Source organism: Pezoporus flaviventris, unplaced genomic scaffold (genome assembly GCF_033815535.1).
Source record: "Pezoporus flaviventris isolate CSIRO_AGI_PZ_B2104156 unplaced genomic scaffold, CSIRO_AGI_Pfla_v1 ptg000029l, whole genome shotgun sequence".
NCBI lineage: Eukaryota > Metazoa > Chordata > Aves > Psittaciformes > Psittacidae > Pezoporus > Pezoporus flaviventris.
In genome coordinates, this window is record NW_026892577.1 from 2,945,626 (window position 1) to 2,973,464 (window position 27,839).

Consider the following 27,839-nt stretch of genomic DNA (forward strand, 5'->3'; position numbering starts at 1 on the left):
GTGGGGTGTCTGTGCCCCCAAGGGAGACTCCGGTGCCCCAAGGGGAGACCCCCTCCACCCTCCCAGGAAAGCAGCACCCCCCTTGTCCAGGACGCCCCCACCACCGCCCCAGCCGACCCAACCCTTCTGCCCCGCAGCCGCCTGCCCTCCCTCGTTGCCATGGCGCCGTGAGAGGCCGGGCCCACGGCAGCAACGCGCCCGTTGATTGGCTGCGGGGCAGAGTCCAACCGGCGGGTGTGGTGCTAGGCTGTGTCAAGATGGCGGCCAGGTAAACACGGTAGGGGAAGGTCGGTGTTGGTGCTGCTGGGCGGTGGGGGTCCGGAGGTGCCGTCTGTGCTGTCCTGTCGCCGTTTACAGCGCTGTTTGTCTGTGTTTGCTGCCCTCGGCTCGCTGCCTTCCACAGCGGACTCTGCTCTTCGTCCTTCCCTCGGGGCCGGCGGAGCGCACCAGTACCCGGCCAGGCGAGGGGAGGCGGTGGTTATGTGCGGGGAAGGCTGGGACGTGCTCTCAGCCGCCCGTGGGGAGAGGCGGGAGGCGTTTGCTGCCATAGAGCCCTTAAGCAGAAAGCAGCTGTAAGCAAGTGCGAGGTGGTAAAACTAAAGAACAGGAAATCCCCCGCTTCTGTCTGAAATAGTAAGTATAGAAGCTTTATAGGTGTCTGTCTCAAACGTCTGATGTTAGTTCTCTCAAGAGATGCTGAAATATTTGTGATTATGTGTTTTGCTGTTTCTTTATTCTACAGGCTGATGATGTTTCTGTCTTGGAAAGGGTTACCTGATGTACCTCTGATGTCTTTGCAGTGACCTGAAGTGGCTTGGGCTTGTTTAAACTGGGAGATGTGGAGTGGACTGTTGCCTCCAGGACTGAATGAAAGCGATGTTGACTTAAGTTCTGATGATGGAGACAGTTCCTTCTCAAAGGAGGATGTGAAAGATGTTGAAGGAGCTCAGGTTCCTGAATTGCAGGAGAATAGACCTGAAAGTAATGCCACCAGGGAGCCCGTTGTGATATCTGCAATACCTGAAGAAAATGAATCTCGGCCATGCCCTTCTGGAATTTCTTTACATACGTGGAACGTGGGTATTGTTACAGGTCTCCAGTTATCCAGAGCATGAATGCACCATACTCAAAGATGAATGGCTACTTTTTAAATCCAGATAACTCCCTGTTGAATATTCAATATCCAAACCTGAAATAATATAGAGGGTGATCAAAATGCATTTGCCATAATATATCTTAGTTTGTTTCAAGTAAGGTGAGCAGGTATTTACATAGGAAGTGACTTTTTTTTCCCCTCCCCTAGTGCAGTGGTGATTGGTGGCACAGCAGGAAGATGTTTGGATAACTGTGTAAAGACTAGTGTTTTGGTAGCAGATGGGCTCAGAGCTTCTTTGTAGCTGCTTTCTACATCAGTTGGAAGGATTTGGAGCTCAGTATGTCAGCCACTGCACTGGTGATATGTATCTGAAGTACAGATGTGCCCCCCTGCTTTCTGTAGGGGTTAGTTGCAGGCATTCAGACTCATAGTTGCTTATAATCCCTCGATTTTCCTTTGCATGTAGAGACTGAAAAAGTGAGTATAAACAAAGTGATCTGTGTTTTAGGCTTTTTGAGTCAAAATGAGAATTAGGAAAAACTAGCTACTCTCCTCTATCCTCCATGTAGGAGGAAATATGTACACAGAATTTCAGTCCATGTAGATAGATAGCTGTGCAAGGACTAGGCTGTCAGCAGTGCTTGGAATCCAGCTACCAGCTAGGCAATAACAATGCATGGAATAGCTCAGGAGCTTACAACCAGCATAAGTGTATTCAGTGTCATGTCCCAGGAGAAAGTTGTCAAGTTTGAATAATCCTGGGATGTAGAAAGAGGTGAGGAAAGAGCCAATTCTTGTTTAATACCATCAGAGTTGGATGTTCTCATTGATAAGTTTAATGTAATGGTATGATGTTATTATATGCATATATAGTGTGTGTATATAAGTAGGTATGTAATTTATATGCATAGGTGTAACAAAGACCTGTGGATAAATAAGATATTAGGACAACATTTCTCAGCATGTCATATAATATTTCCTTTTTTAAAAAAGGAAAATAAATAAAAAAATACTTATTTGCCTTTCTTAATCTTGTAGAAATTTCTGGAGCTCCAGAAGAAAAGCCATGAAATGAAAACCCAGTCGAAACAGGAAAGCAAAGGCCGGAAAAGAAAGCGCCGCAGAAAAGGTGTTTTATATAGTAGCAGGATTTATTTCCTCACAGTGGAATTAGTAATAAATACTTTAGAAGTGGGATTCGCAGGCTTGAGGAGGGATGTTGTTTTTGTTTGGGTGTTCTGTTGTTGGGTTTTTGATCTGTTTGGCTTTTTCTTTGCCGAGGGGGGAAGAGTTGTGGGGTTTTGGGTTTTTCTTGTATGTTGTTTTTTTGATTCTTATCAAGATTTGAATGCTCGAGTTCATGTTTTATAGTTATTATCCAGGATTTTGTTTTTCAGTTGTATGAATCACTTGTAGGACTAGGTTGTGAGTTGCTGCTTAAAGTTCAAGTCGTGTACTTGTCCCCTTCTTAACAAGGAGATAAAACTTGCTCAGTTAATACTGATTTATAATGGTTAAGTGTATTTCAGTAATTCTATAGAACATACTTTGTGTATTCTGGTTAAAATGTCTTCACAGATACTGTAGGAGTTTCTTTGTATGAAAAGTCTTGCAGTAAGTGGTTTAAAACCACATGGTCATTGGGTAAAAATCCTCATGTGTCAGTCTTTCAAATAAAATGTGACCAAGTAGAGTTCTGTAACTTCATTGGATGCTGTAGTGTATTACTGTGTAATGTTGGATTTTATTCTTTCCCCTCCTAGGAAAACAGAAACAGAGTGATGACGCAACTAAGAGGTAAAACTGGTCAGTGTGATTATTTGAGGTCTGGTTTTAATATTGGGCAAAGCTTATAATGCACATGCATGACCATAGCTTTGAACATGGTGTGAAATGTCAGCTGCAGTTGTTCAGTGTCTTTGTTGGGCAGGCTGAATGTGATACCAGTGGTTGCTTGATTTGAAAAATCAACACGAATGTGCTGAATGTAACTTAAAATAGACTTAATGTTATTCCTAAATATGTTTTGCATGTGATAACATACAAGCTCCTCTTCAACCTGTTCCATCTGCTCTTCTTTTTCCTCCTTGGCAGGGTTAGGCTTATGGTTGGACTCAGTTATCTTAAGGGTCTTTTCCAACCCAAATGATTCTTGAGTCTATAAGCTTGCTTTTAAGATTCTGGAATTAAGAAGGGAAGGAATAATTAATTTCACTTCTGTTAGAAACTGAATGGGTGAAAAGAGCATGTCTGCCAGGTGGAAGAGTTTCTTTTAGCATTTAAAAGAATATTACAAATTGTGGAAAGGAAGCTGATTATATTAATGACTTCTTGTGTCTTTGGTTTTAGTAGCCAGCAGTTGGCAAATGAAGAGAAATGGAAAGAGCTTACACAATACTTTGGAATCAATGATAGATTTGAAACGCCTGTGGATAGCAGGGCTCCCCAAAAGGTGACTGTTGATACAAAAGCAATGTCAGCTTGTACTTCACAGTTAAAGAACTTGGCCTTAATAGAGTTAGGAGGAAAACTGAGACTCTTTAAAAGTGAGTAAATGATAAAGTTACACTGAGGAAGGATAATTTTGTGTACATTTTAAAGTTAATTTCCTTTTATATATTTAATCAATTGTAGTTCAATAGAGTAGCTGCTGTGCTTTCTTTTGTGACAGTATCCACACTTCCTGTCTGGTTCTGTATCATAAGACACAAAACACTTCACATGTGTTGTTTAAATTTTTGTTTTCTTTGGTTTTAATCATATTTTAACTTTAAAATTTGTCACCTAAATCCTTTGGTTGACAACATGGGCTATAGGAATTAGACAGCCAAACCCACTGTACAATTTTACTGGATTTATAACCCATTATGTTCATGAATACTATTGTGTAACCAGGCATAATTTGAAATAAATGGTGCAACACAATGAGCAAGTTAAGAAATGCATCACATTATGAGTTCATTGTAGCTCTGTTCTGTACTTCTAGTAAAGGCCTGTGTAAGTTCTATGACATGAAATGTTCAGTGAGTCTCCTTTGTGATATTTCTTTTACTTTCATTTGCCTGAAGTAAGTTTCTGCATGCAAGTCAGGAGACATTGTTTGCTTCTGCCTGAGTTCTTGCTGTTAGTGGATATTTAGTTGTCCTTACACTGCGCAGGATAGACCTAGAATGAGGCCCAAACTGTTAAAAAGCAGATGTTCTTCATGCAAGTCCAGAGATTTAATCACTAGTGGAACGTATGTGTCCTTAATTTCAGAAAGATACCTAACAGAATTGGCTGTCACTGCAAGTTCCAGTTGGGCACTTTACCACCTGGGTAATTCAAGTGCAGTGTTTGCAGATTGCTGTTTCTTAAGAATTGCTTTTTTGCTTTCATCTTTGAAAAACAGTGTATGTTACAAAACCGTCAAAAGTGTTTGCTTCAGCATCGCTAAGATTTAAAACCAGCGAGGCTGTAAAGTCTGTTATGAGAGTTCTCTGTGACGTTCTGAAGCTGGTGCCTCCTTCTATGCTACCCTTCAGAAGTTTCCGACTATAATTTCCAGTAAACATTTACTTTTTATTGTTACATTACTTGTAAATATTGTTGTAAAACAAGTTCTATTGATCACAAAGGTTATTTTGTCATTCTCAGAGGTTAAATTCTGAAGCTTTTTCATTGTTTTCCATAGAACTGCTAGAATTCTTAATTTATTAGCACAGCAGAGTGGCACCGTGCCAGAACTCAGTTTTTGGATCAAGATAAGATCTGAGAACTATAACGATACAGTGGTAATTGCCATTCTTCGTGTTACCTGACACATATACTTCACATTATGTTTAGAAAGCTCCAGGGATGGAAGAGATAAGCCAGATCTTCAGATGAAATTTTATTGTGACAGGCATAAACTAGTCCGTGTAATTTTTTTAACCTACAGTATTATCCTGCACATGAGGTGGAACTAATGCAATGATTTGTGCTCAGACGGCCTTTCAGTGAATTCTTAATTATACTGTCCATTACAATACATAGACAAAGTGATTTGTGTTACATAGAAATTACAGGTTTATGCAGCGTCTTAAAGAATCTTATGAAAGAAAGATGCTCCCTTTAAATGTGTTATTTCTTTTTGTCCTAAAAAGATTTACTTTTCTTTTTCTAGTCTGGCCTTGAACTTAGCATAGAGAAGTCTGTGGCTGAAGGTGACATTGATAAGGCTGAGGAGCTGAGTGATAGATTAGCTGCTCGTGAGGTAAGTGGGCGATTAACAAAAGCTCTGAGAAAACATTTAGTTTTGTGCAGAAAATGTCTTAACTAAAATAGCTCTGAAGATGGTTTGGGGCATCTTTCCTGTTTCTTAAGCAGATTTCTGTCAGTGATTGAAGGATTTTGCTGCTGATCTAGTAATGCTTGGATACCCTGTAGTTATGAATTAGAACTGAAAATACAACCATGAACAATCCTAAGTAACCTTGCTTTAAAGCCTTCATGCTGACTCTGTGAGTCAGAGGAGTCAGTCACTAGTCATCTGTATGGAACTTTAGATTTTTCGGCATGTTGCAAGCCAAGAAAACAGCAGTAGGATGTTCTTGTCCTGTCTGTTCGTTGTGTCTTAGTTTTCAATTCACATTCCCTCTTCAATAAGCTTGGGAAGCCTGAAGAAAGGTAGAGATGTAGCATAGAGCAAGATGTGCCCAAATAAGGATGAATACACCCAAACTTGTACACCAGTGCTTTTTTCCATTATGTTCATGCGCTTGGGAGTTGATGTCTGGAATAATTCTGAAGAATGGGAATAGATGGATGTCAAACATCGCTGTAGCCTTAGAACAATGCTTATAGAATGAATGGATTTTTTTTTCTCCTTGTCATCATTTTTAGTAATGTAAATGCCTATCTAAAAAAAGAAACAAGTGAGAAACTCTATTTTTTCACAATGTCTTGTTGGTTGGTGTATCTGAGTAGTTCTATGAGCTTTGCTGCTCGTTGCTGTTCTATTTGTACACAGGGGAGAAAAAGCAAAGGAAGAAAATTAGGATAAAAAGATGGTTGGAATAGTTTTGAAGCCAGCTGAGAAAATAGTAAGTAAGAGCTATTTGAGAGGAGTGGAGAAGCTATAATATTTAAGTCATCTGATATAATTTAAATCATAAATATTCTAGATTTATATTAGAAATTAATTATGTAGTACTTGCTTTCATTCCTCTATCTTGCATGCTCTTTCACACAGAGGTAATGGAAGTTTTCTGTCCACTATATATACTACCAAAATTCAAAGGTATTGGAAAAGGATTAAGAAGGGAAAGACAAATTCTGAACACTTCTCGTTCTCACACAAATACTTAAAATGTTTCCTAATCACAGGGTTTTAAGCTAAGCTTTAATGTAAGAGTGCAGATTTAAGTCTTTTAATACAATATAACACAATATTGTGATGGCTTTAAAAACGGATGTATTATGAAATCAGAAATACAGTTCTTAAGGTTCCCTAACTAAGGTTAACTAAAACTAACTGTTCCTTGGTATTGTTCTTTCACAATCATTAAACTCCTGTATTTAGTCACACCGGTCAGTTTCCAATGACTAGACTTTTACCTGCCTTTCACCAGTGATCACAAAACTTCAGTCCTCAAAGATAACAGCTATTGACAGTGATAGGAATGTGTCCTGATTTTCCCTTTAATTCGGACCAGCTTCTCACTGTGATACTGCTGTATTACTTTTCATGCATACAACATGAAAAACCCTTGCAGTTCTCCTTCACAAATGTCATTATCCCATCTAAAGTGGTTAGAGTATCATAATCAATAAAACATACTGAGGTTCTAGTGCAAATTGTTTGACTATAAAAACAAATTAATGTAAGAAGTTTTAAGGTTTTGTAATATTTATGATAAACTGTTAATCTGGTTTTTGTAGCCATGGGATTGTACAACATCTAGCATATCCCAGGTGCTACTGCAATGTATTATTATTTGTGGAACATTAGCTCCAAATTGTTGACTTTCAAATATTAGCATGTTGTAATTCTGAAATCAAAATGCTTGAAACATTATTAGTATTCACAGCCTTCACTTGGTTTTGGTTAAGTGGGTTTGTCTGAATAAATAGTATGTTGAAGGAAGGAAAACTCAAATGACTCTGGCTTGATCTCATGAGGAGCTCTGTTGAGGCAGAATCCATGTGGATTCACTGGAGTTCTCTACTGTTGTAAAGATGTGCAGCATTAACCACTGCAAGATTCATTTTCCTTTGTGGTTTTTACGAAGCTGTATTTTCTTTTAATTGACCCTTTAAAATACTTTTTGTTCTAAGGAACTCATTCTAACAGTGGCTAGTTCTGGTTCAGTGCAGTGCTATAGCAAAGGATTTCATTATGGGAGATGTTGGTTCAAAAATCACTGTGTTTGTATATGAGTGCAATTAATGAAATACTTTCATATTGAGGAGGAAAGTAGGGATTATATAAATACTATGCAAGTTAAATGTCCCTTTTAAAACTCATTTTACGCAATACTTCTAAGAAGTGAGTTTATTTTTAAAGTATGTGGCTATTTGTATGCCTCTAACTTCCAAGTGCAACACAATGCTGAGAGCAGGTCAGGTGTGGAGCCACACTATGACTATTGAAGTACACCACTTCTGAAGTCTAGAGAAATAAGTGGATGAATTATTGTTCCTTTATCTCACCATCATCTTTTTATGTATAGTTTTCAGTTTTCTTGAGCAGTGTTGCAGGGTTCGGGGGCAGGGAGTGTGTGAGAAGGAGCTGCCTTCTGTTTGGGGTGCAGCCCCCCTCGCAGCCATGTGAAGAATGTTCAGTGGGTAGGTGTTCTTTTTGAAATCAGGTGTATGGGGTTTTAGTCGGCACCATTTTCTTTTGCAAGAAGCAGTGACTGGAACCTGCTGATAAAGCTTTTGCTTTGAGGCACAGATCCCAGAGTTCTTAAAGCCGTTTCCTGCCTTAATAAGTGAAACTAATTTTTGATGTATAACATTTATAAGCCTGTGAAACTGATAGGGCAGCTTCAGTATTTAGAAAAAAAACCAACCAAAAATAAACAGATGATGAGAATAGGCAGTAAAAACATGTCCTAAAAAGCAAAGGAAGGCCAAAATGATGCTGTCAATGTGCTATCACTATGACACAGTGAGAAAAGGTTTTCAGAAATCAGATTCCTTGAAAATCAGTGATGATTTAGGCAATATGCATAATCTACCAGCTGTGAGTGGATGACTGAAATTTACATCCTAAAAACCTAAATGATACTGCCTCAGGGTTTGGGGTATTTTTGTTTCCATGTGGTACTTGTTGCAGGTTCTTTAAGGAAAATGTTGTACTACTGCTGTAAATGAGGCTTTGGGCAGTATGTTATTTGTTGCTTGCTTCTGGTTTGGTGAATGATCACAAATTTAGATCGATACTTAATCTAGTAGTGCTCAAGTTTTTAGACTGAGAGGAATTGGAACTTGGATACCTTATGCATGAAGGTCTTCATTTACTCGTGACTGCATGTGTGGTTTCATATGTAGCTTTTGAGACTAGCTAAAAATGTGTTACCACTCTTTTATTGGCATTTTAATTTTTGTTAAAATTAATTGTTCTTATGTGATGATGAAGAGTCTGATCTCTTGGCAGATCTCACTACGAAGTATTGCTTCTTCCTTGTCTCCTGTTGCCATCCTGGTTTCTGGGCTAGAAGAGTGATTGGACTTGTTTGGGTTACCAGGGTAGCAGATCTCTAACCATAGCATCCTTGGATATCCCCCTAACCTGTTCTCTTGTGAGGTGTTGTGTTGCACTCAGAGTTCTAGTGATCCTGAAATTCTTGTTTGCATTATTTTATACATTGGTGAAATTCTTCCTGAGAGAATAGGGTCAGGTCTACATTATATTGTCTAGGGTAATTTAGCCCCTCAGTACCTCTGCTTCTGTACCCAGACTGCTTCTAGAACTCTGTCTAGCTTGAGCATCTGGGTGCTGTGATGCAGTTACAGTGTATGAGGCCAGCACTGCTTTGAATTTGTGTGGAGCATCCACATAATGCAGGTGGGTTACACTGCTTAATCTGAATTCACTGTGGGTTTTTAAACACACTTAGACTGGATTATTTCATTAATACCTACAACATAATACTGGTAGTATTAAATAACTAGCAATTAGTTGCAATGCACATGGTATCATATGAACAGTTAAGGTTTATTATTGTAACTGAGTTGCTGTTTTTGTTATAACATTCCAGGGCTTTCAGCAAGGCAGTCTCCTTCAGGTTTTAAAGTTCTGCCGTTCAGGTGTAGAATGGCATACATCAAGCTAGTGTTGGAACACTGTATTTCATTTAATAATGACTTGTTTAACCTGAGAGATGCCAGTAGAAGTGTCGATATTAATGTAGGAGTTACAACGAGCGTTGTTAAGAGAATGAAGTTTATGTGGACACTTAGCTGGGCCAAGATAAAATGGTTAATTTGGTCATGATCTAGAGTGAGGTAGTTGATATTTAATGGCAGCAGGTACTTGGATATGTAGCTGGGAACAGACAGTTGGAATTATACCAACTTTTCTAATGCTTTTGAAAAACCTTTTTTTGGAATAACATCTTGAAATGGACTTTAATTTTTCCTGCTGTGCTTGTGGGAATCTGCCTAGACCTTTGGTGATAAAATTGGAGCAACGTGTGCATAGTGGAAGTGTTTATCCTTTTGAATAAGGGCTGTATGAGGAGATAGTTGGTAATTTCACTTTGCTATAACTCGGTTTCCATTTGGAGTGAAATTTCTAAAGGTTCTTTTCCTAATCAAACAATATTATTTTAATGATCTGCCTCCCCAGTGTATAAACCTACAAAATATTTTCCAAGCTTATCTTCCCCCTGGAGAAATAATTTTTCATAGTGCTTTTGTACTCGAATCACTTTGTGATGTCTCAAGAAGCAGAACGCAGATTTCTGATGTCTCTAATATTCTGAAAACTAATCTGGCTAAACCTCAAACTTTGCACTTGCTTGTGGGTTGTGTGAACTGCCTGGTAGGTAGGTGCCACATTGTCTAAGAGCACATTAGCCCGAGGACTGTAACTTGAACGTGACAAAATAATCTTGACCATATTCGACTTGCTGTCAAAAAGAACTTCTGAAATATTTTGTAATTTAGTGTGCTAAATTACTGGAGTAGTTGTCAGGCTCTAAATAGCGCAGACTTCTTGACAGCAGTGTTCCTAAGTGCTTAGCTTCGTGGCTTCTGGCATTTTGGTGAAAGACTTCTTAAAAAGCTGCAATTTATGGGGAAACATTGGTATTGTGATCAAGTGTAAATGAAAGATCTGCATTGTAATTGATGGAATGAATTGGCTATTTACTAGGGTATCATTCTCATGTTACAGCAAGATCAGTCCCCCTGCTGTCTTCAAAATTTGCTTCATCAGTTTTGACCATTTTCTCATGATCGAATTAGTATCTGATGTCTGTGAGTAACTTCCAGCCATATAATTTAGAATGGGAAGTACACGAGCAAGGTTGTGTGTCGTGACCATTGAGAACCGTTCTGGAAGCTGTTTTCCATTAGAAAATCTGGATAGGATATGGTAGATCATGAGGGTGTACACACGTTACTGTTTCAGATGGGCGGATTATAGTGCTTGATGCTCTTATAGTGGTAAAATAGATCTTCTGAATTCTGTGTGGTGTTCGCAGTTCATTGTAGTGCTTTGAGGTACCTGAAGAGATTGATGCAGTTTTATAGGGAATGTAACCAAACACCCATTAACTTGGAAGTCTTGCTGTTGAGGGACCTGGGGTAAAAAAAGAAGAGTTTCTCCTTTTTATCTCTGAGGGATTTTCCTTCTAACATTTAGTGGAGGTGCTTCCAAATCTCTCTCTTCATTGAGGTGGTTTTCTTTTAACCTTTGGAACATGGCAGGGTTATCACCTAGAATTCCATTCTTCCGCTCCCTTAATTATGTATATCTTTGCCTTAACAAACCTTAAAAAAAGATTTCAGATGTTACAAGTCTAATTAAAGAGACAGACAAAGCACAGTTTATACTGTAGATTTTTTCTGCAGTTCAATTAATCAGCATGTTTTCTCTTTTAATTAAAACCATTTTAGTAAATTAAAGCCCACAGCAAAACACATATATAATTTGTTTGTAATTAGCTCTTAATTGGTGGTAGTTGAAGCTTAGCACCCTTGGTTTCTTTCTTCATGATTGCCATTTTATTAGCAGCCAGTCATTAATTAATCTTTTTTTCTAATTAGCTTATAAAACTGTTGATGGCACATTATTGTAAATGTGATTTTAAGTTCAAAGCTTGTTAATAAGCTTTCTTACTTAGAAGAACAGAGATAAAGAAATTGCTGAAAACAGTACTACAGTTCTTTTTTTGAAACTGCCTTTGTTATAAGGGGGCTGTGTAAAGCATCTAGCAGCTTATAGTTAATTTTTTAATGCTGGGTTTTCTCATGAATGGAAGAAGTTACTTGCATTTAAATGTTTAAATCTAGCAAAGGGTTTACTGTTAGAACAGTGCTCTGTCCTTGCTCCATTACTGTGTCATCCAAATATCATTTTGTGGTGTAATACACAGCATAAAAATACAACAAAGATATTACAGAGTATTTTACAGTGGAAGTTGAGCATGCCATTGAAAGGGGACAATTTTCACTGCAAAATCCACTTGGTATTCTTGTTTGCTTTATATATTTTATATACGTCAGCAATGGATAACATTCCATAACATAAAAGGAGAAAATCATTGCTAGAGGCAAGCCTGAAATAGCCAGATTCATATTTGATGAGAAAGTGTAACACTGTATTAAAAGGCTGTTTGGCTTCTCTGGTATGATCATAGGATATTTCAGGAGCTGTTTCAATATAGATGTTTTGTTGGAGCTTCTGTAGGTTTAGCATTTTGTGCCTTTTACCTAAATATTTCTGGAGCAGTTCTTGAATCTGTTGTCTCATTGCTTGTATCATACAACATTTACTTGCACAGTTTATCTTAATGAGAATTCCTTGCTTGATGCTATTTAGTGTGAAATGTCTTGATTTTCAGGGAAGTTTTCTGGAAGTTCCAGTAGGTTCTGTTGCAACTTAATAAAAATGTTTACTCTTTTGCTGAACTTTACATCCTATTTCAACTTCAGCCATTTCTTTGGTTGTTTTAAAAGTGTTTTATGATGCTGTGCAAGAAACACTAGAAAGGGATAGCTGACAAGGAAAAAATTAAAAATTGGATAAAAAGTAAATGAATAATGTCATATTACTAAAAAGATGAGAGGCTAATTTGTGCCGACTTTTTGCTAATTTTGTTCAAGCCTCAAAATGAGGAGCTGTCACCCGTTCTGTGTAGCACTGATGACAGTGCCAATGATCCATGAAATAAGCTGCCGCTGGCTTTGTTCTGATAAGAATGAACAAATCTGCACAATGTACGGCTCCCAGAATCTCATTTTCATACTTGCATGCAGGCTAAAAGAAATAAGCTGTTTGCAGGCTTGATTAATCAGACATTTGAGGGTTTTTTGTCTCTTTGATCTCTTTCGTCTCCTAGGTAACTTGCTTGACATTAATGTTGAGCTTGAGTAAAGACAATCAGGAATTGTAGACCAAACTGATATAAAAATTAAAGACCTTAACACTTTAAGTACTCCAGTAATGGTTCCGCTTTACTTCAGAAAACATCTGTTTTCATTTAATTAAAGAACAAAAGAGAACGGCATAAATATTTTTCATCGAGACCTGTTATTCCATAAAAAGTTAAAGTATGATAATTGGTATTCTAAAATAAATGCCTTGAAACTCTTCAAAAAGAAGCCAAGCTTCAGAAATGCGTTACAAGGTAACAATTTCAGATGAGGAGAAAATTCTCCTTTATGCTACATTAAACATCTAGAGGAAGATATTTGACATGATTATTGATCAACTTCAGAATGGAAGGGTCTTTGCCCTGTAGGAATTAAGTTGTTTTTGTTAAGTTTGCTTAAAAAATACATAGATGTACATATATATTGTGTTACAGGGATGAACCATTCTATCAGCTTTACTACCCAATATGATTTACACACTTTAAACCTGTAAAATTGAAAGGAATTTAGAGGAAAAAAAAATGTCGCAGTGCGTTTGCTTGAGGTTATGCAGACGCTTTTACAAATCTTCCAAGTGGCTGTAAAGATGAATGCCTCAAGGGTCTAGCCAGGGCCCTGCTTTTCCAACCAGCTAAAGCCCTTATCTTAAATCCAAGCAAAGTACCATTAATCTTTTTGAAAGACCTTTTATGGCTTTTAATATATCCCAAATTAGAACATTTTACACCCTTGGTTCCTGAAATATGGTGATAAAAAGCCTTTAGAGCTTAATTTTCCTTACTGCGTGCTCTGACCAATTTGCAGTTCTTTGTGATAATGTTTAGACACCTTAATTAAAATGCAGCAAAATATTGGATGTTCTATATGGAAAATGCTGATACTTTGACTACACAAGAAATTGTTGTATATATTTTTATTCATGCTTTCTTGCTTCTTTTAAGACTGTATTTTATTGAGTTATCTGATGACCTGAAATGTTTGGGGTTTTTTTTAATGTAAAACCCATTGACCAAGCTTTTATGGTTTTCTTTGTGGACAGGGTGGGAAGGCAGGATGTATGTCTGGGTGTGGGTGGGAGCAGAAGACGTTTAATCTGACTAGAATGTTTGTGTGTGTTTATGTGCAACATATTTGACTCTGTGTAGCCTAGAAATTACAATGTTAATGCTGCAAAATACTTCTCTTTTTATTTCCATATACACTACAGAGGATCTTACTATCCCTTTTTTTTTCCCCTTTTCAAAGACAGAAGAATTCATTCTGTCTTCCAAGAAATACAGATCAAAGTATTTTTCTGCAGCACTTGTGTGCACCTCACATGTATATTTGTATGTTTCTAAGGTTCAATACGCCATTAAAATATATTTTAAGGAGCTGCTGTTATTCATTATATAGTAAGAGTTAATATTCAAGTGTGTTAGGAGGTAAGATACCGTTCAGGAATGGTCATGGCTGTGCTGATTGACTGACTCCAGCCATTAGATTGCACTGGTTTTTAAGGCAATAATTGTCCTGTTTCAATTAACAAGTAAGCATTTCTTGAATTTCTTTTCTAGGTGAGTTTTCTTCAGCATTTTTATACTGCAAGCATTAAAGTTAATAGGTGCCCTTAAATATGAAGTGACAATGCAAATAGGAGAATGTTACATCTTCTGGTCTCTGACTTGAGATTTGCAGTTCAGATGTTGGCATTGAATTACTGATTATATAAAATGTTAATACTCGGAGGACAAATGATGTAGCTAACAGTATGGAAGTTTTGAAATGTCTGGCTACATGAATTATTTTGTGCATTGAGGTGATTCCATAGGTACATATTTATGACCTTACGTAGATGAAAACCTTTAGCTTTCCTTATTTTGCGCATTTTGCTTTTAAAATATTATGCTTGTGTTGCCAGTGTTTGGAGCCTCAAACAACGCACAGACTGATGTGCTTAGTGCAGGTGCACAGGTAGCCTTTCTGCAGAAAGCTTTGAGAGCCTACTTTGGACCATAAGGGCTGTAAGGTAGAATAGCTTATAGTGGTGCTGGTTTGTTTTGCTTTGTTTACAAAATAATCTCCTCCCTACATGGTAAGTGTTTGATGGGAGACCTGTAACAGATGTGCCAGTGCATCTACAAGCAAAGATGTCTTCTGAGTTCTCGCTCATCTTACCTGAATAAAATGTGTCTCAGGAAATAAGAATTGCTTGCATAGATGCCTACAGACTATTTGAAGTATATTACTATTAATAGTGGAACTCTCGCCAAAGCGTTAAGGAGCATCCTTTCACTCTCCCATGCCTTTCTTGTTTGATGCTTCTCTGAGGTTTTGGAGAAATTGAGAAGATCCAGTCAGAAGCTATTAGCTAACTCCAGGAGGCTTTGGAGTGGATAGGAAGAAAAACCTATTTGTCCACATCAATTTGTAGCACCTCTGGCTAAGTGAATTGCTTGTTTGTCTTGGAGAAAAGCGGTAACTTTTGAGACAAATTCTTCTGTAATTCATAATTTAGTGGCAGATAATGTCAAGTCATGGCAGAAATCCCAAAACATAACAATAATGAACAGGTTATGAATGCTGCTTAAAGAAAATGATCAGGTCGCAGTTCACAGTATCTTCTTGATCTCTTTGCTTTGTTCTGTTTTTTTCCTCCATGACATTCACTTAAGTGAACTTAAATCCTCACAGTGTGATGAGTAAGTTTATGAAAGCAAAGTAGTATTCACCTACAGCCTGTTAGGACCTTAATTGAAAAGTATGCATATTATCACACTAATAATATGAAAGCTGGTAACATGAAGACGAAGTGCCAGATGGACTCTAAGGGCACTGCTGCATTTAGTTGCTGGACAGACTGATTAAAACATGACCACTGGCACTACTGGAAAATGTATGATAGTAGCAGTTCTTCTGTATAAAACTGTCTTTTTGGGTGTTTTTCATATTGGTATGACCTGATGCTTTTGTTGTTGGCACAGCTGAGGTCACAGACTGGTCTTAATGATGGAGATTGTGTGTGTGTGTGTATTTATTTAAAAACAAACAAAAGGATCTAGTCGGCTATTGCCCTTTGCTTTTATTCTTGAAAATGAAGGATTTGGTGAAAAGGATTGCTTGCTCTAGGATCCCGTTCCTTTGTATTTCTTTCCAGAGACATTCTTGCTCATCTGATCTAGTAGCACAGCATCAGCCTAATGTTTGAAAGATATTAAAGTATCTATTGACTTTTGAGGAACAGTATCGGACCAAGTAATTTGTGAGGCTTAAATTTCACACGAGCCCTTTGGATCTATTCAATTTTCCTTTGTTCCCTTTTTATGCCTTAGCTTGGTGTGAAAATTGCCAAAGCTGTTGCTTGCCGCAACTTTGTAAAAGCCAAGCAAGAAGCAGAGGCTGCCCAAGAAGCTCAAAAGAAAAAGAAGCTTGCTTGGGGGTAAGTCATTTGAGTATGGAATTAAACATGTGCGGTTTCATTGGCACTAAGTGTATACAATACAATCTCAGCTAAATGTTTTCTTAGTTGAAATAGGCTTGTGCTAATCTTATTTGTTTAGTTTAACCTTGCTGGGGGTTTTTATGTTGGGTTTGTGTCTTTTTTAGCAGTATATCAGACTTAATTCTGGTAAAGCCTCTATTCTTAATGTGTTGGTTATATGGCTATATTTGCCTTCATGTCTTTGTAATGGTATTAAAAATAAGGTTTTGTTTTTGTTGTTGTTAGGGTGAGTACCCGAAATGTGCATACTCAAGATTCCTAATGTGGGTTTTGTGCTGTATTTCAGATTTGAAGCCAAGAAAAGATGGGAGACAAAGAGCAACATGGGATACATGTAATCCATCCTGTTCTCCTCAGGACTTAAATACTTGTTTTTACTTGAAGAATCTTTGTGGGCAACTTCTTAAATCTAAACACAAAAGAAACCCCAAAACAAACCCAAACATATCAGATTCCTTGTGTTTCTCTTAATACTGTTAGACTGCAGCATCTTTTTTTTATTTTGTCTTATAATGCTGTAAAAATACTATCTAGACACCAGTGCCATGTTAAATAAAGCATTTTTCTCCAAAATATGAGAATTTAAGATTAGGCATTGCAGAGTGCATTTAGAGTCTCATAGAGAACTCTGAAGATGGAGTAAAATACTTGGTCCAAGTAAAATACTTGGTCCAAGTATTTTATGTGGTCTGTGCTGCACTGCAATTGTAGTGCTTGGGTGTAGGGAGTGGAATAAGCTTTCCTGCTGAGATTATACAAACTTAATGCAGTAAGTGCTACTTTTCTGATTGCTTGAAAGTGTGTGTTTGTGCCACTAAATACAGAAAAGCAAAACCACCCTACCTGTGTAAAACCATTATTATTTATGCATTTATAGGCATAGTAAATACCATCAGGAAAAAAAAATGGCCTTAGAAGTCCATCATCTCTCCTGGAAAGATCTGCTATTTGTCATGTGCTGGTGCCATGTTCTTCAGTATATTTCAAATTCTCATTTTCCTTTCCTTCCCAAGAAATCAAGTTTTCAAAGTCCCAGTTTCTTTTAGGAGATAAATAACATAAATACTTACCTTGAGAAATATCTGAAGTATGTTGTGCAGCTAACTGCACTCAAGAAACAAAGGCAGGTTTTACTCAAAGTCCAAATTCTACAGATCAATTAGGATTTGAATGTTTATGGTATAATCTTATAACTAGAATTGATGATGTTTCTTTCAAATTGTTCTGAGTGAATAGTAAGAACACATTCAGAACTAATAACTTTTCTCCCTGAAGCTCTTGCGTGTGTGTTTAGTCACCACAATGCCTGAATTGAATTGGTAATGTAAATGTCAGTTATTGTTAACCAAGATTAATATGTTTCAGGCCAAAGGTATGGTATTAGTGTAATGGTGATTTACTACAGAAGTACTTGAGGCTAAAACAACGTGCCAACAAATAGCAATTTGAAGTTTTATGGCACCAATTCGAAGAGTTTGGGTTTGCAGTCCAACACGGAATAGTACATTTTTGTTCATTACCCCTCAGGATGTTTGATTCTTTTTCTCTTTTAGCAGAATGTCATATTTCTTTCACAAAGATGAGAGTTTGCAATATGGTAATCTGCAGTTAGCTGTAAGCAGTTACAGTGACAGAGTTGAATACAATTGCCAGGATTGTAAATCAGGGGCTAAACAGGTTTCTGCAATATAACATCATAAATCTCACACTATGGTTTACAAACTACATCAGCCTTAGTAACTGGTGTGGAAGGAAGCAAGTGGTATCTCATAGTAAAATGATTATAAAGGCAAATTGCATGTTTGCTTGCAGAAACAGATTATACCATGAACTTCATCAGGATTTTTCTTAGTTCCAAATATTCCTGTCCAAAAATTCCAAGCACTCTGTCCATAATTCCTGTTATTTTAAGCATCTGTCAGGCGAGTGTTAAAGTTGACCTTTCTGCTTGTTACATACTGAAAAGCAGAATGGTGCTGATAATTTTGTGCTGAAAACAGCAGCAGTATTCCATTAAGCATTTAAAAGTAGTGTATATTAAAGAGATGCTATATGTTTTTCATAGTAGTTGCTCTTAATAATTATTAGTCAAATTGAAGACCTTATTGTAAGGATCAGTGCTGCTTGGTATGAAAATGTGCTTTAAAAGAAATCCAAGCCCTCAGAAAACACCTACTGCATGAGAACTTGCTGTGTTGTATTTGTCACAGCAGTGCCTACACAGCCACCTGTCATATTTTTCACTTACCCCATTAGTTTTATGTTAGGCCATTAATAATGCAACCGTTTAGAAATCATGCAGAATGTAGGGGGCCTGCAAGAAAGCTGAAGAGGGGCATTTTGTAAGAGTGAGTAGTGATAGGACAAGCAGGGAATGGCTTTAACCTGCCAAAGGGGAGATTGAAATGAGCTCTTAGGCAGAAGCTCTTCCCTATGAGGGTGCTGAGGCACTGGCACAGGGTGCCCAGAGAACCTGTGGCTGCCCCATCCCTGGCAGTGTTCAAGGCCAGGTTGGACACAGGGGCTTGGAGCAAGCTGCTCTAGTGGAAGGTGTCCCTGCCTGTGGCAGGGGTTGGAACTGGATGAGCTTTAAGGTCCCTTCCAACCCAAACCAGTCTGGGATTGCAGTGAGTTACTTGATTGGTGAATTAAAAAAATGATCATATGTTAAGTATTTTGATTGACCTTAAGTATTCACTTAGGATATTAGTAAATTCCTAGAATTATACTATATTTAAAAAAACCTGATCAACAAGGAAAATACAAAAGCCTAATAAAAACATGAACACTTTAAAAGACATCACAAGCTGCAGGTCTGATTCTAACACGTCTTGCATTCCTGACTCTGGTAGTTTTGCTCTATGCTATGAATTTTGCCAAGCAACTAAAACTCTGCTCTGAGGCTTAACTTTTCCTGTTTAAGACTGTTAAAACAATCCAAATGCTCGTTGCAGTTAACGGAAACCTTTTTAATCAGCTTAAATATATAATCTCTTACACTGAACTAAATTTGAGATCTAATAATAATTCTTTCAGCAAATGAAAGGTTTGCACTGTCTTCCTTGTCTGTCTGAAATTATGTATCTAGGGGAATGTACTTGAATTATTAATTTCAGTACAAATCTGTTGTGAAGCCAAATATTTATTAGGAGTTCACTTGATGATATCTTGAGTTGGGCAACAGTTGAAAGGCAGCCTTACCTAAGCAGCTTCCTACCCTCAGAAGTCTTGGAAGACTTGATTGCCTGCACTGGTTTTGCCCAGTTTTTCCTCCACAATTTCATACCTTTTCCAACTGTAGTCATGGTACTCTCTTGGGTATCCTGAGTAGTCTTGGGTCATTTGAGGAAAAATCATGCAGCTTCCTAATTGAGGTTCTTGGGGTAAACAGAAGAACTAACTTTGAGAAGGGGAGTGTCTTCTCACAGTTACCTGTCATTCCTTGAACCAGTACTGTTATCTTGAGCTGCCTGGCCTGCCCAGAGGTAGCTTGGTTATGTGCTGAACTTTGCCAGTGAGGCCTCTTAACTAAGTTAACAAACTTAGTTTGCTTGGGTGCAAAAATGCAGTGAGGTGGTTAGATTGCTTTTGGTTTTACAGTGGACTTGGTTGATGTCAAGTTACTGGCTCTGTTCACAGTTACGCTAAGCAATGGGGGCTCTCCTTACTGGACGCTTTTCACTCACGTGGGTTTTGTACTCTTCCATTTATACTTCCATGTGGGGATAGTGTAGACTCCTGTTCTTGCAATTCTGTTGTGTTCTAAGGCCTGCCTAGTCAAGAAATAGTTTATCAACTCCTAGGTAAAATACAGCCAGTTTGAAGTTTGACAACAGCATACTAATACAATTACTAGTATTTCTTAATACCGCATTCCTGAGCTCCTAAACCAAAGAGTGGCTGCAGGGACAGTTTGACAGATAAAAACATATATATAGTTGTTAGAGTTTTAATAGTTTTTTTGCCTGCAACCATAATCTGTATCATTATTTTTTTTTAGTTTAATTCTGTTGGACAGGTTTCAAAGATAAATATGGTGTGTAATAAGCCTTTGCAACCTCTAATTTGTGAAGGAGTGTCTGTCCAGTTAATACTTGCTCATTGAAGCAAGGGGTTTTGAAATAGCTGAAGTACGAACTGTAATTACTGATGTCTGTTTCCTATTCACCTATGGCTTCTGGCATTTGATCAAAAAATGTAATGTATTGCTTAATCTCGGAGCATTCCCCACTTTCAGAAATATTTACTTCAGGAGAATTGTACAGCAGTAAATGACCTCAGCAAAACCAGAGTAGATTTTGATTTGGCATTGATCATACGTAGCTAATCCACCAACAGGTCTTTTTCCTGTTACTTTTGCATGTTGGTAATTTAGGTATGTATTTATAATGTACCTCTAATGCAAGCTTGAAGCATTTTAAGAAGTATTAAATATATTAATAATAGGGCGGGGTTTTTACTTCACAAATAGGGTGGCTATAAAGAGGAGTATAAAGGTTGAGCAACTTATGTGAGGGTAGACTGCAAGCTGGCAGCAAAGTGGCAAATGGAATCTGCTGGCTTGTCTGCAGTTTGTCATAGCTGGAGATAACATGGAGAAAGAAGTCTTGAATGAATGTGGGGCAGGTGCCTGAATCTTTGAAAGCCATTGGGAATCAGGTATCTCATTACCATCCATCCTGCTGAGAGGGTAAAAAACTGGGATATTGAAAGTTGTCATCTTGTTGAAAAGTGCCTGTGTTGCTTTGATCTGCCTCCAGCTGTGTTTATTATGCCATCAAATCTTGTCTTCCCAGTTTCCTTGAGACTGTGTAACAGAGTTGAGAGTTTTCTATTTATTTTCTTAGAATCATATCTGCAAATAACATTTTCTCCTGGTGAGTTAAACATACTAAGAAACAAGCAGCCAACTTTGTGTCAAGTGTATGCATTTTGCAGGTGATAGTTCTTATTCTTTCTTTGTGTTCCTAAATATGATGGGCACCATCTGAGAAAGGAGAAGGCTGTTTGCAGTGCAAAGACAGCGTCACGCCAAGATGTTGGTTGAGTTCCAAATCACAGAAGCATGTCAGTTACTGAACCATCATCCTGACTTAAGTAATACGTTTATTTCTCTTGGAGTTTCCGTTACGCTGTCTGCTTGGCTCATACCGATGAAGAGACAAGGTCAACATAAAGTGACCATAGATTGAAATGGGGATTTGTGTATCTGTGTTACGTATCTCAGTGAACTAGTCTTTCACAACTTTTTCTCTAACAGTGCAATTTGTGTGACGTAAGAGAAAAGATAGATATGGAAATAAGGATTCTTACCTAAATGAGAACCAACTGCTTTCTGATAGCCGAAGGGGGAGTTTTGTTCATCTCTTTTTGGCAGCCTATCTGAAATGGCCTGTATACTCATATACCCCAAACAGAAAATCTAGGTATTGAGTACAGCGTAATTCTGCCTGTGGAATCTCTCAGCTAGTTTAAGGCTTTCTATGTGAAGAGCTGGTTGCAGACTGTGCTAGATTTTCCTTAATGCTGAAATGCTAGTTGGCCTCCTCTCGTAGAGACCATTGATTCCACACTGTTAGCCCCTGAATTTACCAAACCGCTCAATGAAACAAGGAAGAATAATCTGCATCTTCTCTGATCACTGTGATCGTTCTGTGAGAAACGACACCATCTTCTGCACCTCTGATGAAAAATCATCACATTCTTTTAGGAACTGAAAAGATCCCAACATAACTGGGGGTGATGAGTTTTGTGTTTTGTTTTGTCTTGTTTTTACATTGGCTCCTTCTCTGTATCATTTGTAAAAGCACCTTTTCCACAATTATATTCCAAGTATGTCACCAGCTCTCCAAACTACACTCTCTGTAACAGCATAGGTTTCTAAGGAAGCCTTAAATAAAACCAGGTGTAATAGGCTAGTATAAACTGTAAACACCCAGAGAACATCGGAGGGTTGACGCATTGCATGATTCAGCTTCTAATTACCATCAAACAATGTAGAACGGAGCTTTTCTTTTTCCCAGAGTTAATGAAGAGAATGTTGATAGCAGCCTGCTAGCAAGAGCTGTCTTCTCTGTTATCTGCTGAAGGAGTACACAAGCTGCAAAGGGGGAGAGTCAGCCAGACAGGCATTTCCAATTTGAATACTTTTCTCTGTTTAGGAATATGTTTATAAAATGTCCTTCACTGTCACCACAGCAATGCCAGCGGCCTTTCCCATAGAAATACAGACATCCCAGGATACTTTTTGTTAAGCATTATTTCCTTTGCTTCTCTCGCTGTGGTGTTTTTTTGGCTGCGTATTCTAACAACAGTTTAAAGCAGGCTTTGCTTTATGTCACTTTAATTTTTAAAGAACAGCTCAGGGAAGGGATTTGGGTGCACGTTGTCAAGCAGCAGCAGCAGGTTTTTCCAAGCTATGGGGCTGCTGTTCCATGTCATACCTTTAGCAAGCTTTTTAAAGATCTGTGTCACATGTCAGGTGTTGGAGTGGACTGCGTGCCGTCAGGGTCAGGGCTTCAGGTTGCCCATCTCGAAGGGGTGTTTGAGCAGTTGCTCTTTCCAGTCTTTTCTTTGTAAAGGTAAGTGTCTTACTTTTAAAGCAGTTCCTTTCAGTGATCCAATTTAGAGTGTCATTCCACAAATAGTTGTATAAGACTAGTTGGGGTGGGGAGGTGGGAGCAAAAGGAAGGATGAAGTTCCAATAGAAGAGGAAGGAGGGAATAAACCTCTTACACTCAAGTTACCTCAGGTCATCCCATACTCAAGGGCCCTGTGCTCATTTTCAGTCTGAGTGAACTCCCACTGAATCAACCCTCATTGATTTTGATGGCTGATGATAATGCTGGATGTTGTTGATGCTAAATACAATAATAGAGTCAAAGCATAGAATTATTTGATGTAATTAATTTTCTTTCAAATTCATTCAAAAAGGCAATGCTCTAGGAATATATTGCCAGTCTCTTTCATCATGCGTGTGGCGCAATTTAGCCACAGATTAATCTCTGGGGATCATATTCTGATGCTGTCAGTCAGGAAGAGCCTTTACTCCAGAACTGGTAGCACTGTAACAAATAAGGGTGACATTGTTTGTACAAAAACCAGCAACTGAAGATGTGGACCTGCATTTGTGAAGGGGAATGGTTATTAGCTCCTATTTCAGTGCTGTGTAGGGAAGGGTGGGTAAATCTTTAAAGTCTGAAGGCAAGTGTTAGGTGGGGAAATGAAGCAGGGACTGCTGTGTTTGGTGCTCCTAAACATAATCTAGCACTTAAATACTGACACAGCCTGTATAGAAAGGGCTCTCCTACATGTTAACTGCCTTGCAGGTGCCTGAGCTCTGTTCTGCATTAATATTCATTAGTCCCAGCACCTGCATGTTGCCAGAGTTCTATCAGATATTTACAGCTCCTCAGAATGTGAAAGCCAGTGGATTTAATGGCCCCATCAAAAGAGCAGGGCCTTAGCCCTGAGGTTTCTGGAATACTGGCTTTCTCAGTCTTGAGTAAGATGAAGTGGAAAGGGTTGTGGAGGAGTTTTCAACTAATAGCCATAAAGGGAGTGTTGTGAGATGTGAAGACTTGAGACCCTATTTCTTTGATGCAAGAAAAAGGGTAAATTGAATCTGGGAGTAAAAAAAAAAAAAACCCTTAGAAAATGAATTGAGAGCAAAAAGGCTGGAGGACTGGAGATAAAAGGAAGGCAGATGGTGGGTGGAATCTCTTCCAGCTTCACTGATGTCAATGGTGAGATAGTTTCTGTCTATTAAAAAGCAGCTGCTTGGTTTACGCAAGTTGAGAGTGCATCACTTGCTGTTATTAAGGTACAAGGAGGCACTAAACAACTCGCTCAAGGCTGCTGGGGTGTGATTTATATTTCAGCATGTGAGCTCTGTAAAACTAAACGCAACTGCTGCTGTAACAACAAAAACCATCTTCCCAGGAGTGTTTTTGTACTGTTCAATGAGAGCTTATCCCAGCTGGCATGTCTCTTTCATTATAATCACATAAAATAACCAGATAACTGCTACTGGAGGTATACCAATCACCATTACTAATGCTGTTGTAGACAGACTGGTAAGAAGTGGAAAAAACTATCAAATAGACCATCGACACCACATTTTTGGTGCCAGCTGGGAGCATGCACACCATTAACAGAGTTCCTTAGTTTACTAGGAGGAAGTTCATGGACTCTGCAAACAGATCAGGTTATCAGTTAGTGTAATCTGGGGAGAATGGTTCTGTAATCCTGAATGCCTTCTGAAAATGTCTCTCTGTTCATGGGATGTGGAAAATAGAGCATGAGCATAATCTAGAGCATAACCTCTGCTTGTCGTGTCTGAGCTCCCTCTGGTGTAGACTGAACACGTACTGCTTGCACTATTGTGAACAAATTACTACATCTGTTGCCCCTTAGTCAAATACTGTTCATTCCTATCACACTGGGCATGCACACAGCTCCGAGTTAGGACTGCTGACTCACAAGGGCCCAAGGATTAGGGTTTAAATACACTTATTTCTTTCTCCAGTAAGAGCACAAGCAGGTTGGGAAAGTTGGCCAAGGCCATGGAGAATATGACTCACAGGATACAGAGACCTGATCTCACGTTAATCACGACCAAGCACAGGCAACCTGACATTTGACTTTCATACAGTGAGAATCTGGCAGCAACCCTTGTGATTCACAAGTAATCTGTTACAAGCACCTATTTTCCGCTGCTCATAACCCTCAGGTCTTGCATATTTTGCCTTTCTCACAGATCGAATATTTTCAATTGACTTAATTGTCATAAGTAAATGTTAACTACAAATTTATGAGTCATAATCACATCTAGGATACAAATTTTTGTTGAAATGCATTTGGGGGAGTAATCATTAGAAAGTCACAATTCTTCCTGCATTATTTATTTGTTGTGAAATTCATCCATTTTGATGATATTTCAAGAGCTGTGTAATCTTTGTTACACAAATTTGCTGGTGTGATAAGCCGCAGACAAAAGATTTGCTGTACCAAGACTGAACAGAAGCTTTGTTTGACGTTTCCTACATAGCCTAGTATTTCAGATTTAACATAATGGCATTGCAGGTGTTATTGTACCTCAGTCGAAACGCAGCACTGCTCAGCAATGTAGTTCATGATATAAGCATGGAATTTTACTTCTAGAAAAAAAGTGGGAGTGCTTAGATCACATAGACTCCATTAGAAATAGAATGTCTGTTTATTAATGGAGAAATATATGTGAATTCATCCTGAGGATAAATGGGTACAGATCTATTGAAGCAAGCAGTCTTTTTGTATAAGTAGAGTTGCACATGTTTTCCCCAGGGATCAGTCCAGTCCACTTTGCCTTTGTAGTCTCTGCTGAAATTCTTCAAGATAGGAAAAACTTGCAGAGTATTTGCATGTACTGAGTGCCTGCCATAGATCAGAGTCTTTACTTTTCACTCTTGCTAGCAGTACAATCATTGAAAATTAAAGAAAAAATAAAACAAGTAATTAATCCTGTATGAACGTTCAAACATTCTGTTACTAAGAGTTATTTTCTCCCTCTAGACCTTGGACTTCCTCTGTGTATGATCCAAGAAGGCAAGTAAAAGTCCTTTCCAGGAAAATACAATTTTCAAGTACTCTGATTGTGCTATGATACTTGCTCTACCTGAATCTTTTTAGATAACAGGCATCATGCTGTCTTTGGTTTATTTATCTCTGATTGGACAGCATAGGAGCATGGAAGTGGCAGTCAAGGAACATATTAGGGGTGTATACACAGTTTGTGATAGTAAGATCAAGCAGAACTTGTGAGAGGGAGAATTTTCTTCATCTAGCAATTCACAGATTCATAGAGTAGTTAGAGTTGGAAAGTACCTTAAGATCATCCAGTTCCAACTCCCCTGCCATGGGCAGGGACACCTCACACTAAACCATGTCACCCAAGGCTCTGTCCAGCCTGGCCTTGAACACTGCCAGGGATGGAGCATTCACAACCTCCCTGGGCAACCCATTCCAGTGCCTCACCACCCTAACAGGAAAGAACTTCTTCCTTATATCCAATCCAAATTTCCCCTGTTTAAGTTTTAACCCATTACCCCTTGTCCTATTACTACAGTCCCTAATAAACGGTCCCTCCCCAGCATCCTTGTAGGCCCCCTTCAGGAAGGCTGCTATGAGGTCTCCAAGCAGCCTTCTCTTTGGGCTGAAGAGCCCCAGCTTTCTCAGCCTGTCTTCATACAGGAGGTGCTCCAGTCTCCTGATCATCCTCACGGCCCTCCTCTGGACTTGTTCCAACAGCTATGCTCATAATAGGATCCACTCTCACAAAGGAAAAGAAACAATCTGGAAAAACCCTTTCTCTTTCCCTCAAAAGGACAGTCTTATCTTGTTTTTAAGGCATGGATTGGGACTCTGGATATTTTTCCTTGGTGTTTTGCAGGCCAGATGAAGATCGTGCTGTCCTCAAACCAAGCTGGCTAGCAACCAGTCAGCTCCAATCTCAAATCTGTGCAGCTGTAGTAGTGTGGTGCTGTGTCAACTCCATTAAACCTTCAGAGAGTCCCTAAGCCTTGTTTGCAAAAATCTGGACAGACATTCCTCAGAAGAGCACCATTTCACTGTGAGACCCTGGAAAAATGCTCCTAGCCAGACTTTTACACATGCAGAACCATCCCAGAGCCCACTGTTAAAATGCTGCTGATCTTTTAAAAGATACTGCTCAGTTGCAGTCTCTGGTTTTGCCAGAGGGTGTGTATAAAGCCACTTAAAACTTTGACAGTACCTCAAAGGGAAGCTCTGAATGAACTTGTGCATTAGCCTCTAAGTACAGGCACTCGCTTTTTGATCCAGTGGAAAATTAATTATTTATACAAACCCACACGACACTTTAAGGGAGGATCAGTCAATGCTGGGCTACCCAGTGCCTCAATGGCTCGGACATTTCCTCAGCTGTGTCCTCCAGATCTATTCCAAATTTGATAGAAAAAATATCAGGTTAAGATCTTAACTACTCTGGTGACTACTCTGGTGAAAAGCCAGTCCCTGGTGAGAGGCTGGCTGCTTTCTGTCCATCACAGATGGGATGTGCAAAATTTAACTGCTACCTCTAGGGAGAACCCCAGTGAGGAAGGATCTCCATCTGGTCTAAGGAAAGCACCTGGTTTTAGGCTTATATATATAATCTCAAGATGCTGTCTCCATAATTCCGCTGTGCAAGTCCTTCTTCAGCCATGGTGGGGTAGGCAGGTAGGCGCTGCAGCAGGGAGGTGGTGTTCTTGTGCAGAGCGACCTCATGCTTGCAGGCTCATACTCTTTGCATCGCAATTCCTGAATTCTTTAGTGGATACAGCCATGATGTTCTCATGCTTGTTTTATAATCTGGGGCAAACTGTTGTGTTTTTTTTTCTGTTGATGCTTGCTACTGCTTTCTTTTCCCAGGACAGTAATTATTCTTCATTTACTTTCTTCCAGGTTTCTCAAATGGTGGGTCAGCCTCACTTACATTTAGCATTCTGAAAGCAACTATAAGGGGTCATAAAGCCAAAAGGATTAAGCAAACATGGTGAATTCTGCCATGGTTTATATAAAAATCCATATAAGAAGCAAGGACTGAGTCTGTTTTACATAGGTAAGTAATGGTACGTGGAAATCCCAACTTCCAAATCCTTTTTAAATGAGCTCTAAGAAGACTACTTATAAAAAAAA

The 27,839-nt window shown here is 38.7% G+C and overlaps 1 protein-coding gene across 2 annotated transcripts; it reads left to right on the plus strand.

Annotated features, from left to right (window-relative positions):
- The first annotated feature begins 216 nt into the window (after positions 1-216).
- Positions 217-16,734, plus strand: FAM204A (family with sequence similarity 204 member A). Of its 2 annotated transcripts, none has more exons than XM_061458630.1 (8): positions 217-268; positions 801-1,076; positions 2,135-2,225; positions 2,860-2,893; positions 3,446-3,548; positions 5,241-5,330; positions 15,976-16,082; positions 16,432-16,734. In XM_061458630.1, exons 2-8 carry the CDS (start codon positions 837-839, stop codon positions 16,481-16,483), a joined length of 717 nt encoding a protein of 238 aa, XP_061314614.1. In that variant the 5' UTR covers positions 217-268; positions 801-836; the 3' UTR covers positions 16,484-16,734. The 2 variants fall into 2 exon arrangements, with proteins under 2 accessions (XP_061314614.1, XP_061314613.1); XM_061458629.1 differs by lacking the exon at positions 217-268 and adding an exon at positions 393-633.
- Positions 16,735-27,839: the final 11,105 nt, after the last annotated feature.

Bases quoted from the DNA above. Each gene is read 5' to 3' on its own strand.
- FAM204A (XM_061458630.1), top strand. From the start codon at position 837: ATGTGGAGTGGACTGTTGCCTCCAGGACTGAATGAAAGCGATGTTGAC. The intron at 1,077-2,134 runs GTGGGTATTGTT...TTAATCTTGTAG, and splicing joins TTTCTTTACATACGTGGAAC to AAATTTCTGGAGCTCCAGAA. The intron at 16,083-16,431 runs GTAAGTCATTTG...GCTGTATTTCAG, and splicing joins AAAAAGAAGCTTGCTTGGGG to ATTTGAAGCCAAGAAAAGAT.